Genomic DNA, 16,040 nt, shown 5'->3' with positions numbered 1-16,040 from the left:
ACAGACATTGCAGTAAAATACCAATGCAACATTCTGACAATGTCAAATTTTGCCCCATATGTGACAACAAAGCTGTTTTGCCTTTGACTCACTAATAGATGTGATAGAGTATATGTGGTAGAGTATCTTACTGTGTGTATGTGTGTAGATGATTACAGCACAGCAAGAATTTAAAGTGTTATATTTACTGTTAACCTGGAAAAAGATTTTGCTGAATTTATTAATTTTGGTGTGGGTGAAATATAACCATTGTCTTGTGCATCATTCTGGTCTCCTGCAAATGCCACCTGAGATGAACATTTCCTTATGCACAAAAGAAAGAGAAAGAAGACGGAGAGAAAGAGAAAGAGGGAGGAAAGGAAAGAGAAAAATCAGTACTTTATGCATCAAAGAATCAAAATAAGTTATTCTCATCTATTATAAACAGCAAATATAGAACCCTAAATCTCACTATTGTATGAATGATCATAAAATATAGGGTTGCAAAGCTATATACATAAAAAAACACTTTTTTTCCAGACTGCAATATTTACATTAGTTATGACCAACAGAAAAATAATAGATCATTTTCCTACATTTGTAGCTTTACTGCAGGAAAAGACTCTGCTGCTCTTTCTTACACATTACTAATCCTTTCACTAACTATATTGGAGGGATTGACTGGTAGCTCCAAATTCTCAACTTGCATCTCTATCTCGTGCTCATTGTCAATAGCTTTCTTTATCACTGGTTTATTGGTGTGCCGGTAAATGTTAACATTGAGCTCCCTCCCAGACAACACAGTGGCAGCAACTCTTGGCATATGCCTGACAGGAGGCTTTTTTTCTGCCTTATAATTGCAACGCAAGTAGTTGGAAAAAGCCCTTCGGTAAACTTTGTTGAAAAGAGTGTACAACAGAGGATTAATTCCTGAACAAACATAGCCAATCCAAACAAACACATTCAGAAGTTTTTCCATGAGCTTTTGATTACATGCTTTCCCACAAAGAACTGACAGAATATTGGTAATAAAAAACGGGCACCACATGATCAGAAACACAAAGAAAACAATGCCAAGGACTTTCGATGCTTTCCGTTCATTGTTGATAGCTTGCATGGTGCCCCGAGGACGTCTTTCTTTCTTCTTTCTTCCGCGTGGGTTCAAATCTTGGTTAGGGTTTACAGAGTTTTCATCGGTGGTTTTCTTGCAGCACTTCAGGAAATCCAGGCTTATTCCGGGTGGTTCCTCGGTGTGGCCGTGCAGTAACATCAGAGCTTGTCTGCGAAGAACGTGGATCGTCAGGCAGTACGTAATCACCATGATGGTCAGCGGTATGAAGAAAGCTACGAAGGACCCAATAAGAACGAAATTTGGGTCATTCAGCACGCAGGTGGTGTTACTGACAAACACTTTGTCGTCATCTCTCAGTCCAATCACTAGGATAGGAACTGATACGCCTGAATGAAAAAAGAAAAAGAAAAGAAGGTAGAACATTATTATAGCACACTGAAGGATTGAACAGAAATATATGCATTTGTGCAATGGCATATATTCAATTGCATTTTGATGAAGACAATTTAGAGTTCATATTTGTTGAAAGCCATTCACAGCATAAATTTATAGTCACATGATAGAGTAGCTGTACGGTATCAGAAAATGACAGCTTTCTTCAAGTTAGGAATGCCTCCTCTCCAAATTTCTGTAGAAGGCATGGAAGTACCATTATTGAGATAAGCTAGTATAGATATGGTTTGTGTAAGAGTGGATTGTGTCTTGTTTTATTTCCAGTTCACCAAAATATCCTGACCCATGGAAGGCACTCAATAAATATTTCTTGAATGGATAAATTTACATCTATACTCAATGACATTAACAAGTTCAGTTGTTCATTTTTAGCACACCACTTTCCAAATGCAATAAAAATGATGTGTATACCATCTATAAGAGGAATAATAGCATATTGGGTTTGGCTGGTCTGAGTTTGAGATGAGTTTTTAGCTGATAACATCTGTTTCCACTCCCAATTTCCTGATGAAAGGGGTTAACAAGAAGAAATTTATGTGTGAACCTATTGGAACAGGGCCTGTTTCCTCTGGAGTAACTGGAGATGGAGAGGACAGTATGGCCCTCCAAAGAGCTTGCTACAGGGACTCCACCTGACCACTATGCAGAAATATTCTAAAGTAGAAACTGAAAGGACTCTTTTTATTTCAGCAAGAGTTTTTGTGAGACTTTGGGCATAAACATCTTTTCAAGATCAAGAGACAGAGTGAAATGGAGAGTTGGGAGAGATGCAGTCCTCTCATTTTTAAAGAATACTGAGAGGTAGTACTCTAAGTAAGCACCTCCATTAATAAATAGGCTCACAGGCAGAAAATATCAACAAGGTAGGAGCAGAAGGTGACTTGTACCTGAGCATAAGTAAGAAACATGGAAATTTTCAGAAATCACTATGGTAGATCTTGAAAAGGTCGTACATCAATAAGTAGGTATTACTTGTGAGTGAAATTCAAATTTTAATGTTTATTTATTATCTCTAATATACACAGGAAGCTGAAGCCTAAGAACAATTAGATTGCATTTTTTAAGATTTTATTGGAGATTATTATTAGGAATCCTGGGCTGATGGATATCTACACTATAGGAAGAGATAGAAATGTACTCTCAGAGAACATTCCTGGCTTTAGAGAATACTTAGGGAACTGTGACAAATTTGAAACTGAAAGTCCATACAAGTTGCGTAAACACATTGCATGAGGTATAGAGTGACTGGAAGATGAAGAGGTAAAAATATATATATATATTTTTTTTTTACCAGAGCATGCTGAGGGTGTTGATTGGTATTTAATCAACAGGGAAGACATGAAGAATAGAATGATATTTAGGATTTTTGGAAACATGGCGGAGTGAAAGACATCCTCAGTTCTCTCCCCTTGAAACAAAAATAAGCTGAACATCTAAAACTCAACAAAAACCACCCAAACTGCACACCAGCATGTCTGAGTGTGGAATCTACTCATAAGAGTTCCCATAGGTCAGAACCACGGGTGTTAGGTGGTGGACTGGGAGAAATAAAGAAGCTGCCTATTGAAGCTGCCAGAGTTCCCCTCAGGAGGAGGGTGAGAGAAGGAACTGCAAATTCCTGCGGCAAGTTCCCTGTACAGCCCTGCCTGGGAAGGTGGTGAACTCCCCGTGGCCAGCTGGCTGTAGGGCCCAGTCATCAGGGCAGAAAGCAGAGAAGCGGCTGGCAGAGAATCAAGAGTTGATTTTTACCCATCGCGGTTGCAAAACCGAGGATGAGCCACAGCCCCCAACCCACAACCCAGAGGGCCCCTCCCCCCATATCCTCCAAGACCAAACACTACGGAGCCCAAACAAACACTACCCAAACTGTTGCTAATACTGACAGGGACTGAAACTGAGAGTAACGAGCATGATTAAATATCTATCAGAAAATAAAAGGGAATTTTTAAAGCTTTATATAAATCAGGGACCCAAGAGGCTCAGACGCCACCTACTGGAAACCAAAAGAAAAGCACCTTCTTCGCAACAGGCTAAAGAGAGACGATATAATAAATCTTTCTGGAAAAAAAGCAAAATACATTTCCATTAATGAACAGGTGGAAAAATAGTCCATTAAACACAATGAATAACCGAGGTGACAAGGCATCTCGGAAAAAAGAGAAAAATCTCCAGAAAATAAGCTTATAGACATAGAAATATGCAACTTAAATGACAAAGACTTCAGGATGATACTTCTGAAAAAACTCAGTGTGTTCCAAAACGAGTCATATTAACAATTTCAGAAACTGAAAAACAACTAGATGAGCAGAGCAAGGAGACTGAAATCCTCAAAAAGAATAGAATAGATCTCCTGGAGATAAAAACAAAATACACTGTAGGAGTTGAAAAATGGAATAGCAAGCTTGAGAAATAGAGTCGACCAATTGAAGGAAAGGATCAGCAATATCAAAGACGGAAATCTAGAAATAAATCAGAAGGAAGAAGAGACAAATTGAAGAATGAAAAATAATGAAAGAGAAATTCAAGAACTAGCTGATACTATCAGGAGAGGAAACATAAGAATAATGAGTATTATTGAACGTGAAGAAAAGGAACAGAGATTAGAAAGCATTTTCAGACAAATAGTTGATGAGAATTTCTCAAATTGAAGGAATGAGCTGGAGCTTGGAATTCAAGAAGTCAACAGAACACCCAATTACCTCCACCCAAAAAGGCCTTCACCAAGACACATCGTATTAAAATTATCAAAAATAAATGACAAAGACAGAATTCTCAGGGTTGCCAGGGAGGAAAAAAACCGGTAACTTATGAAGGAAGACCCATTAGATTATCATTGGACTTCTCAGCACAAACCTTACAAGCCAGAAAGGAATGGAATCAAATATTTAAACTATTAAGTGAAAGGAACTACCAGCCTAGAATAATGTATCCAGCAAAGCTCTCCTTTAGATATGAAGGAGAAATAAAGACTTTTTCAGACATACAAAAATTAAGGGAATTATTCACTATGAGGCCTGCACTACAGGAAATACTAAAAGGGGTCAGTTCAACTAAAACAAAATGACCAAAAAAAAAAAAAAAACAAACATAATTAGGAGTAAAGTGACTATTAGGCAAATGGAAGCATAGGAGTGCAACCCTTACTAAGAACAGAGCATTACAAGCTTAAATAATAAGAAGAGAATTGTTATAACAAGATCATAATGAATGTTCAGCAGACATGGAGACAAACTGAAACAACAATAACTGAAAAGAGGAAGATTCAAAGATCCAGATCCACAAAGGGGAATGGAGATAAGGCATGCACAGAACAGAATGGACGAGTATATATACATAACTACCCTCTATATATTTGTAAAGGTAATCACACGCCAAAGATTAACTGAAGTACATAACATAAAACAAGAAGAACCAGAAGTGAAATGAACAAAAGCCAAACAAAATAAAAATAAAATCAGAAACACAAGGACAAAGGAGCAATGGAAACACTGAGCTATCAGAAAGCGAAAGATAAAATGGATATAAGAAGACCTCATATTTAAATAATCATCCTAAATGTAAATGGATTGAACTCACCAATAAAAAGGCACAGAGTTGCAGATTGGCTCAAAAAACAACAACAACAACAACAAAAAAACCAAACAACCATATGCTGCCTCCAGGAGACACATCTCAGCTCCAAAGATAAATATAGACTCAAAGAGAAAGGGTGGATAATGATATTTCAAGCAAATGGCATTCAGAGAAAAGCAGGAATAGTGGTACTAATATCAGAAATAAAATAGTCTTTAATATAAAAAAAGTAAAGAAAGATACTGAGGGACACTTCATAATGATAAAGGGAATCATGAACCAAGAAGACATAACATTTATTAATATCTAAGCTCCCAATCAGGGAGGCCCGAAATATGTAAAGCAATTACCAGCAGAACTAAAGGGAGAAACAGACCAAAACACCATCATAGTAGGAGACCTAAATACCCCACTGTCGGATATGGACAGATGATCCAAACAGAAAATCAATAAGGAAATAAAATCCTTAAGTGACACATTAGACCAACAGGACATGATTGACATTTACAGAGCCTTCCATCCTAAAACAGCTGCTTATACATTCTTGTCTAGCACACATGGAACGTTCTCAACGATTGAACACATACTGGGACACAGAGATAGCCTCAACAAATATAAGAGGTTTGAAATCATACCAATCATATTCTCTGATCATAATGCTTTGAAACTAGAGATCTACTGTAAAAAGAAAGTGGGAAGAACCACAAGTACATGGAGATTAAACAACATACTACTGAAGAATAACTGGGTCAGAGAAGAATAAAAAGAGAGATCAAGAGATACATACAAATGAATGATAATAATAGTACAATGTATCTAAACTTTTGGGACACAGCAAAAGCGGTTATAAGAGGAAAGTTCATATCATTACAGGTCTATCTCTACAAACAAGAACAAGCCCAAATAAACAATCTAAAGCTTCATCTTAAAAAACTAGAAAAGGAAGTACAAATGAAGCCTAAATCAGCAGAAGGAAAGAAATAATCGAAATTAGAGTAGAAAAAAATGAAATTGAGAAAAAAAAAGATAGAAAAAATAAAGCAATAAAGAGCTCGTTCTTTGAGAAGTTTATAAAATTGACAAACCACTGGCTAGACTCACTAAAAAGAAAAGAGAAAAGACACAAATAAACAAAATTAGGGATGAAAGAGGGGAGATTACAACAGATATTGCAGAAATTCAAAGGATCATTCAAGAATACTATTAAAATGTATATAACACCAAATTTAATAACCTAGAAGAAGTGGACAAGTGCTTAGAAAAATATAACCTTCCTGGACCAAATCAAAAAGAATTGGAATATCTAAATAGACTGATCATCAATCTGGAAATTGAAACAATCATCCAAAACCTACCAAAAAGTAAAAGTCCAGGACCTGATGGCTTCACCAGTGAATTTTACGAAACATTCAAAAAAGATTTAATCCCTATTCTCCACAATCTCTTTCAAAAAATGGAAGAGGAAGCAATATTTCCCAACTCATTTTATGAAGCCAATATTATTCTGATACCAAAACCTGGTAAAGATAAAAGAAAGAAAGGAAACTACAGACCAATATCTCTCATGAACACAGATGCAGAAATCTTAAATCAGATACTAGCGAACCAAATATAGCAACATATTGAAAAGATTATACACCACGATCAAGTGGGCTTCATCCCAGAAGCACAGGGATGGTTCAAAATATGCAAATCAATTAATGTGATACACCACATAAACAAATTAAAAAAGAGTCATATGGTCATATCAATAGATGCAGAAAAAGCCTTCAATAAGGTACAGCATCCATTTATGATCAAAACACTTAACAAAATCTATATAGAAGGAAAGTATCTTAACATAATAAAGGCCATATATGACAAAACCTCAGCCAACATTATACTTAATGGTGAAAAACTAAAAACTTTTCCTCTAAGATCAGGAACAAGGCAAGGATTTCCACTATCACCAGTTATTCAGTATATCATTGGAGTTCCTAGTGAGTACAATCAGATAATAGAAAGATATAAAACAGCATCCAAATAAAAAACGAAGAAGTCAAACTGGCATTATTTGTGCATGACATGATTCTCTATATAGAAAACCCTAAAGATTCCACAAGAACACTGCTAGAAACAATAAGCAAATACTATAAAGTCTCTCCATACAAAATCAACGTTCAAAAATGCATAGCTTTCCTATACTCTAATAATGTAGTGTCAGATAAAAAAGTGGAAAAAATAATTCCTTTTGTAATTGCAACAAAAAGAGTAAAATACCTAGGAATAAATCTAACGAAACATGTGAAGGACCTATATAATGAAAACTACAAGACTCTATTAAATTAAATAGAAGATACAAAGAAATGGAAATAATATTCTGTGTTTTTGAATTGGAAGATTCAACTTAGTTAAAATGATCATATTATCTAAAGCATTATACAGATTTAATGCAATCCTCAACAAAATCTCACCTGAATTTTTTTAAAAAATAGAAAAAATATATCAGATTTGTCTGAAAGCACAGAAGACCCCGATTTGCCAAAGCCATCCTGAAAAAAAAACCGAAGCTGGAGGCATCACTCTGCCTGACTTCAAATTATACTACAAAGTGATAGTACTCAAAACGGCATGGTATTGGCAGCAAAACAGACACACAGACCAGTGGAACAGAATCGAGAGTCCAGAAGTAAACCAATATTTATATGGGCAAATAATTTTCGACAATAAAGCCAAAAACATACAGGGAGAAAGGAAAGCCTCTTTAATAAGTGGTGCTGGGAAAACCGGGTAACCACCTGCAAAAGAATGAAACTAGACTGTTGTCTATCACCACACACCAAAATTAACTCAAAATGGATTAAGGGCCTGAATATAAGACCTGAAACAATAAAATGCATAGAAGAAAACATAAGAACTAAACTCAAGGACCTTGGACTTAAAGAAGATTTTATGAATTTGACCTCAAGAGCAAGGGAAGTAAAAGCTAAGTAAATGAATGGGACTACATCCAACTAAAATCTTATGCTCAGTAAAGGACATTGCCAACAAGGTAAAGAGACAACCATCCGAATGGGAAAATATATTTACAAGCAATGTCTCCAATAAGGTCCTAATATCCAAAATATACAAAGAACTCATACAACTCAATAACAAAAACAAAACAGAACAAAACAGAACAAAAACAAATAATCCAATCAAAAAATGGGCAGTGGACCTGAACAGACACTTTTCCCTAGAGGACATACAAAAGACCAACAAATACATGAAAAGATTCTCAACATCGCTAGCTATTAGGGAATTGCAAATCAAAACCACAATGAGATACAATCTCACACCTGTTAGAATAGCTATAATCAACAGGACAAGTAATAACAAATGTTGGAGAGGATGCGGAGAAAAAGGAACCCTTATATACTGCTGGTGGGACTGCAAATTGGTACAGCCACTATGGAAAACAGTATGGAGTTACCTGAAAAAACTAAGAATCGATGTGCCATATGATACAACAATCTCTCTACTGGGTATTTACCCCAGACTTGAAAACCCATATCCGTAAAGATATTTGCACATCGATGTTCATAGCAACATTATTCACAGTGGCCAGGACATGGAAGCAACCGAAGTGTCCTATGACAGATGATTGGCTAAAGAAGCTGTGGTACATATATACAATGGAATATTACTCAGCCATAAGTAGAGATGAAATACTGCCATTTGCGACAATATGGATGGACTTTGAGATAATCATGCTAAGCAAAATAAGCCAGACAGAAAATGTTGAAAATCACATGATATCACTTATATGTGGTATATAAATCTAAAAGCAACAAATGAGCAGGGCAAACAAACAGAAACTCATGGTCGTGGTCTATGGACTAGTGGTTACCAGAGAACTATGGAGTAGTGGTTAGTAGTAGGGTGAGGGAGGAGGGTGAAGGTAGTCAAGGTAAAGGGAGTCAGATAAAGGGGGATTGAGGGATGGTGATTTGGGTTAAAGGGGTCAAACATATGGTAGCCAAAGGAAACTGGACTTTGGGTGGTAAACACACAATAGAATATACATATGTCAAATGATAATGTACACCTAAAAATTATATAATTGTATTAACCAATGTTACCCCAATAAATTTAATTAAAAAAAGGAAGTGATATTTAAACCTTGAGAATGAATTTATAAAATGAGTAGTCTTTTTCTAGAAAAAAAAGACCAAGTGATCATATGAAAAGCAGCAATACATGTGACAGGAATTCTCGGGCTATCGGTCCATCCCTACCACTCTGAACCGAGACATGCCACTCAAGAAAGTAGAAAAGCTATGCAAACTAGGAGACACCCAAACAGAAACTATCCTCAGGTAATTTGGAGCAGGATCCTGGTGAAGAGAACTTTGAACCTTGAATGCAAAGAGTGGCAGGTATCAGAAGGTAAGTTTTACCAATTTTGCTGAAATGCTTTGAGAAATTTCAACAGGCATTTGGGAATACAGAGTACAACAAAACCACACAGGGTAAGAATGCTGTCAACTGGTCTTATTATAACATTTGATCCAAAAGTCATAAATGTAAAGGAATCTCTAGAGAGTGCAGATCAAGCTTGCCTGAAAGACGTCTGTATTGGCTTATCCTTAATGAAATGTTTTAGTGAAGGGCTAGGCTGCAGGAAATTTTCTGGAGTTAAAGAAGCTTATGTGAGATTAAAAAAAGAAGGAAGGTATTCTTTAAAACAAATAATTCACAAGCAAAAAAATTAGAGGGGGAAACTACAGATAGATTAAAAGAGACTTAAAGGACCTATCAAGCAAGCATGGTATATTGAGCTCCTTGGGCTCTTGTTGCAAACAAACTTTAAAAAATATTCATGACATAGCTGGAAATTTTGAACAATGGTTTTTTGATTATATTAAATAATTATTATTTATTAATTTTTAAGAGTGATGTTGATATTCTAGTTATGTATAAAAATAGCTCTTAAATTTTTACATACACATACTGAAATATTTATGAAGTATTATGATATCTAGAGTTTATTTCAAAATAATATTAGAAGGAGAAGTAGATGGAACTATGGATGAAACAAGACAGTCCACAAATAGATAAATTTTGGAGCTGGATAATGAGTACATGGGTCTTATTATATAATTCTATCTACTTTTGTAATCCTTGAAAGTCTCCATGATAGACATTCAATAATATTTTAAAAATTGAAAAAAAAAATGGAGATTCTTTCTGAAACAAATGATTAAATCCCTATTAGACTTCAAATTATAAAGATCTCCCAGATTTAGTGGTCACTGCTAACCTTGGAAGTGATTACTTCTAGAACAAAACATTTGAACTCCTAAATGGAAACACTCACCACTTTGTTATAATTGTAGTAAAGAAGTCCATTTTCTGACAAAATGTTGGTAGAAAACTGTTTATTTTCTCAGTATCCTATAACAAAACCAGAGGAGGGTGTAGGGTAACTGCTCCCTTTCCAACCTCCCCATGCACTGCCTCCCAGCAATGGAGGGACTAGGGTCTGGGGAACTTGCATTCTCTCTGGAAGAATCTTGCAGGGATAGACATGCATATATTCAGGAAATGAGTGCTGGAGTGGAGACTCGATTTCCTACAGGAAATGCTGCACAATCTTCTAGGTATTCCTAGAGACACCTGGGGAAGGCCTCACACACTGACCATAACATCAGTGGAAGTCAGCATTACTCAGAGCCCAGCTCTGGAGTGGCGTTAGCTTGCTTCTGTTAAAAGATTTGTTCATTTTCCTAAGGGACTCTTGGGCCTAAAAGTAGGCCTTGTCGAGGAACAATAAGAGAGAGTAGCAGAGTGATTCCAGATGATCTGAAGGTGTTATTAGATATGTGAGGCCAATTTTATCCCTGGAATCTATTTGTAAAATTTTATGTACATTGTGTAAAGAGTAATTCTAAAGCTGCTTTTTTATTGAGTCTATCTTATGTGCCAGGGTACTGAACCATGCATATTGCTGAAATTACTGATGTAAAATGTATTATCTCAATTTTATTAAAAAATCTGTAATACAGATATTATTTGATAAAGTAGATTAACAGCTTTACCAAATTTATACCATATTAGTTTTCGTTTTTAGAAACCATGAATGCAGTCAACAAAACAAGAAGAAATTCAAGTTATTTTGAGAACATCTGGACATTATGAATAATAGCAATCACTAAAGAAGCATTAGTAACTATATATTGCAAAAATTATCTTATTCAGTACTCTAAAATATTAAAAGTATGTGTCAGTAGTTCTCAAAGTGTGGTTCAAGGACCCTGGGTGATTTCTGAGACTCTTTTAGAGAATTTGTTAGGTTTTCCTTTTCCAACTATTTGTCTATAATACTGCATTTTCTTTATAAATTTCAACCTAAACAACGTATCACAACAGTTTGAATACAGATATATATATGAGAATCCAATGATCTTTCTAAAACTAAAGAGATTAAAGAGATTTTAAAAAGATTTTCAGAACTGTAAAACAATGCTTGTTTTCTCTCTGATTATTTTTTGGAAAATATTGTAAGCTTCCATAAAAATATGTTATTTATGTTAACATTAAATGGGCTCATTATTTATTTATTTTTCATTTTTTAATATATATATTTTTTTATTATGTTGTCATTGATTAACAAAATCCAATTAGTTTCAAGTGTGCAATTCAACAGTAAGTCATATATATATTGCATTGTGTGCTCACTGCAATGTTAGATTTCTTTCTGTCACCACATATTTGACCCCTCTTACCTCATCTACCTCTCCCCTCTTTATTATTTAAAATAAAGGATCCACAAATATTTTAAACATTTTTTAGTTTTAATTTCTAATATAATAAAATCAATAGATATAACCCATATAAACAAAAATTTTGGGGGGTCTTCAATTTTTTAAAGAGAATACCGGAGTCCTGACACCAAAGAGTTTGAGAACTGCTATTCTATGTTAATAGATGAAGTTATTGAAGCCCTGGATAGTTAAGTTCAGCAAATGTATTAAGTCTTTCTCAGTACTTTAAATTTGTTAACCAGTAGAAATTCAGGTGATATTATAATGTCAAGTAAATATAAACAAAATCAATAATAGCACCAAAATATTTTACATGCATTATCTCATTCATTTTCATAAAAGTTTCGAAAGGCATATATTATTTGGTGAAGTTAACTTCAGAAAAGTTAAATTTAAAAAGTATAGTGGAAAGATCTTTGATATTTTAAAAACCTTTGATTAGCCAAGCAGAAAAAGTGAAAATGAACTACCGTAGAAAATACCAGGTACAAATAACAACAATAATAATAATGTCTTTTTTTGAGTGCTTCCTATTTGTCACACACCGAATCATTATGTTGTAATTATTATATATTTCCATATACTGTGTTGTTCAATCCAGACAAAAGAAACATAGAAAGAAGGAATTATTAACTAGAATCACTTAATCTTTCTGGAATTAACCTCAATAAATCTATATCATCTTCTTTAGAATTTTAGAAACAACAAAGATAAGTCATAATTCATGTTCTGCTGAAAATATCAGGTACTATTTTGACGAATGAAGAGTTAAATATTTTGCATTCATTATCTCATAAAAAAAATCCTGAAAAGTGACTGTTATTTACTAAGGTTACTTCAACTCAGAACAAAAAAGACCTCAATAAATATATAGGTTCTTAGCATTTTATAAATATTGAATTCAGTAACATACTTATAATTCAAGATTTTATTGACAATATTATCTGTTACTATGACTACTATGATTACTACTACTACTACTACTACTACTACTACTATTACTACTACTACTACTATTATTACTATCATTTATTGAGTGCTTACTGACTCTGGTACTTTATCTGCTTTATATACTTTACATGTTATCTCTTTCCAGCCTCTTAAAAACTATAAAATGCCTTAGTGAGGTTATTTTACTTCAAATAAGGCAAGTTCAGAGAATGTATAATTATATTCATATTATTTCTTGAATTCAAGCAACACAGCTCAGCTCTCTTTGAACCATATGCCATTGTGTCTTAGATATACATTTCTTTTAGATTGTAACATCTTCGAAAGTGTGATATGTCTTACAACTGATAGTGTCTTATGATCACTGTTGGCCAGACAGCAATCATTACATGGTTGACATTTTCAGTATGTTTGTGAACCTGATCTGAATATCTTCTCTTAACATTTTTTGGTAAGACTTTAAAATTACTAGTAGCAACATTTGTAAAATGGGTATCAGTGACATAATAATAATTCAGTATGAACAAAAAATTATGTCATAACAGGCAAAGGGATGGAATGCTATGAAGAAGGCATCCTCGACAGCATCAAATGTCACAGAGGGGTCTAGAATTTGAAATATTTTCTAAGCCTTTGAAAATGAGGTCACTGGTGATTACAGAGAGAACAATTATAGTGGAGTAGTGAATACAGGAAAAACATGGCCAAAAGATGAATAATAAATGATGATATGGAAGAGGGCAGAGAGATTATAGAATGAATTTCCTGGAACAGGTCAGCCAACATCAAAATGAAAACATAGACTAGGGGAATTATCACTAAACTGCAGGGCTATCTCAGAGGTATCTATTTTCATGAAGAATTTTTTCAAGGACACCTAGGAGAAGTAGACAATGTCCAGCTGATGTGAATTGTCTCTTACCTGTTGGAGTAATAAGTGAGTCCCTTGAATATGGGAGCTGATAGCAAAAGATGAAGGAACTATTTTCAGAGAAAAACATAGAAGACAAAACCAACACAATCAGCACTGCTCAGTTCTCAGAGGATAAAGTGTGACTGAGAGTTGGGAAGAAAAACATTTTGCATGCTTTGACAAATAAATCAATATGGTGTTGTTCCAGTGAGAATTTTGAAGAATTCAGTAAGGTTCAGAGTCAGCTTTGAACCTTTCAAGGGGTTTTTAGCTTTAGTAAGAGTAGGAACATTGGCATATATGAATAAAAGATAGTGATTGCAAAGGTAGTGGTAAATGACATAAATGACTGAATGAAGTTGAACTAAAAGAGGAAGATTGTAAACAAGAAAGCATGAGCAGACAGTCCATAAGCTGACGAGAGGAATGCCCAAGGTTTGTAAGATATACTTGGAAAAGAATTTTTTGACAGGTGGATGGGGAGGTCCTAGCATTCAACTAAAATATGGCTGATAGCATGAGGAAGTGTAATTTGAGGTAGCATTGAAATATGACCACATTACTGCTGAAAGGTATCAGAATATGCCACCCCAAAATATGTTTCTTTGTCATAAAGATTATTTTGAGCTGATTATTTTGAGAAGTGTCAAACACAGGAGAAGCTCTGAAAAGAGTTGAGTTACATTTTTATAAGAGAAATGCACATTTATAAAAACAATCTCCATTTGTAAACATTTCCCTCTCAGGACCAGGAAGAAAAGGTGATTCTAAATCACAAGAGAATTTTATCAATAGAAAAGGCACCCACTTGAATCTGCATAACAAACTTTACTTTTGTTTACTGGGCTTTTCCTAGTAACCTCTCATAACTACCCCACTCCAAACATCTTTCTTTGATTTTAGCTGAAGATGGTATTTAAGGTGGTGGCTTGCACCATCTGGGAGAGTTACTCAGTTTTTCTGGGTATTTGCCATGTATACCAAAGGTATACATGTTATTAAACTTCCGTTTGTATTTCTCCTGTTAACCTGTCTTTTATTACAGGAGGTCTAAGCCAAGAACTCAGAAAGATAGAGGGAAAATTATTTCCCTCCTCTACACTACTAAGATTATATTTAAGGTATAATAACGTGCTTACACATTAAAGATGAAAGCCAGTAGATTGGAAGAGTTTAAAGATACAGAAAATAAAGGTTACAGATGATGACTCAAGGGAACCAAATTTTTGCCTTTTGGGGTATTGATTTTAAGCTAGTTATTAAGAAACAAAAGACTCAGAACTTTGACCCTCACCTCTTTCCTACCTAAGAAGTTCAAATGGATAGTCCTACTCCAGGAAAGAAATCTTAACATACTCACCTTAACCTAATTTGAATTAAATATGTTAGATAGGAAAATGTCAAGCAGGGGGCTGGTAATTAGATCATCCTTGTGCCCCACTGAAACAAAAATTTACCTACCATGTATGTTCTACTCTTTCTCATCTACCTGCAAATTTCCCACTTCCTTGGAAATCTAATCAATGACCCCCCTTTCTCCTTTGTTCAAAATGACATATATACACTATATATTGTCTTTGGAATTTTCATGCTTATACTAATTTCCTATGTGCATCTATTAAAATTTGACTTTTTTTTCCTATTAATCTGTTTCTGTTAATTTGATTATTAGCCCAGCTAGGAAAACTTAGAAGGCGAGAGAAAAAGTATTATTTTTTTCAGTTCCTACATGGATAAAGGTTCCTGAGGGGTCAAAGTCAGAAACAGTAGGAAGAATTACACTAGGACTAAAAAATGCTGCTACTTTCTATTAGGAGAGATGGTATTATGAATGGGTGTCAGAAATCATTAGGGCCTATACAGAAAGGTGAAAGAGGGATTAATAGAAGTAAGATGGGTTAGATGGCCGAAGAACAGAATTGTTAACTGGATGCACAAAATTATTTGATTGGATATTTGTTGATTCTGTGAAGCAATGAAAAATAAGAAGAGTAAATGCAGATAGATGAATATAGGTAGTGAGAATTTTTAAAAATAAAATCAGAAGTTGAACACTCTTATGTGGTACTGGGGAAATATTTAGGAGAGAACACTTGGAGATATAAGAGAAAAAGACAATGGGCAATGGAGCAAGACTCTAATAATCTGAAAATACATGGACGCCTGGGTCCCAGGCACAAAGTCAAGACTCGGGTAGAAGGTGGCCTCAATTCTCCTGTAACAGGTTAAAAAGAACTTATTATATGAGGGAGAAAAGAGTGTCTAATTAAGAGAGTAGTAGAAAGAATTAAGAAAAATGGATCGATTTTTGATA

General features: G+C 34.7%; 1 protein-coding gene across 1 annotated transcript in view; it reads right to left on the bottom strand.

Annotated features, from left to right (window-relative positions):
* Window positions 1-370: 370 nt before the first annotated feature.
* The window catches only part of HTR2C (5-hydroxytryptamine receptor 2C), a 210,392-nt gene continuing 194,722 nt past the window's right edge, over window positions 371-16,040 (bottom strand). The window contains exon 4 of the mRNA XM_039878274.1: window positions 371-1,437. Within this exon, the coding sequence (XP_039734208.1) occupies window positions 617-1,437 (821 nt within the window). The 3' untranslated portion in view covers window positions 371-616. The remainder of the gene's footprint in view (window positions 1,438-16,040) is intronic.

Source organism: Pteropus medius, unplaced genomic scaffold, assembly GCF_902729225.1.
Source record: "Pteropus medius unplaced genomic scaffold, Ma_sr-lr_union100, whole genome shotgun sequence".
Lineage (NCBI taxonomy): Eukaryota > Metazoa > Chordata > Mammalia > Chiroptera > Pteropodidae > Pteropus > Pteropus medius.
Note: the sequence above shows the minus strand (reverse complement) of the source record. Positions and strands in the feature narration are given on the sequence as shown.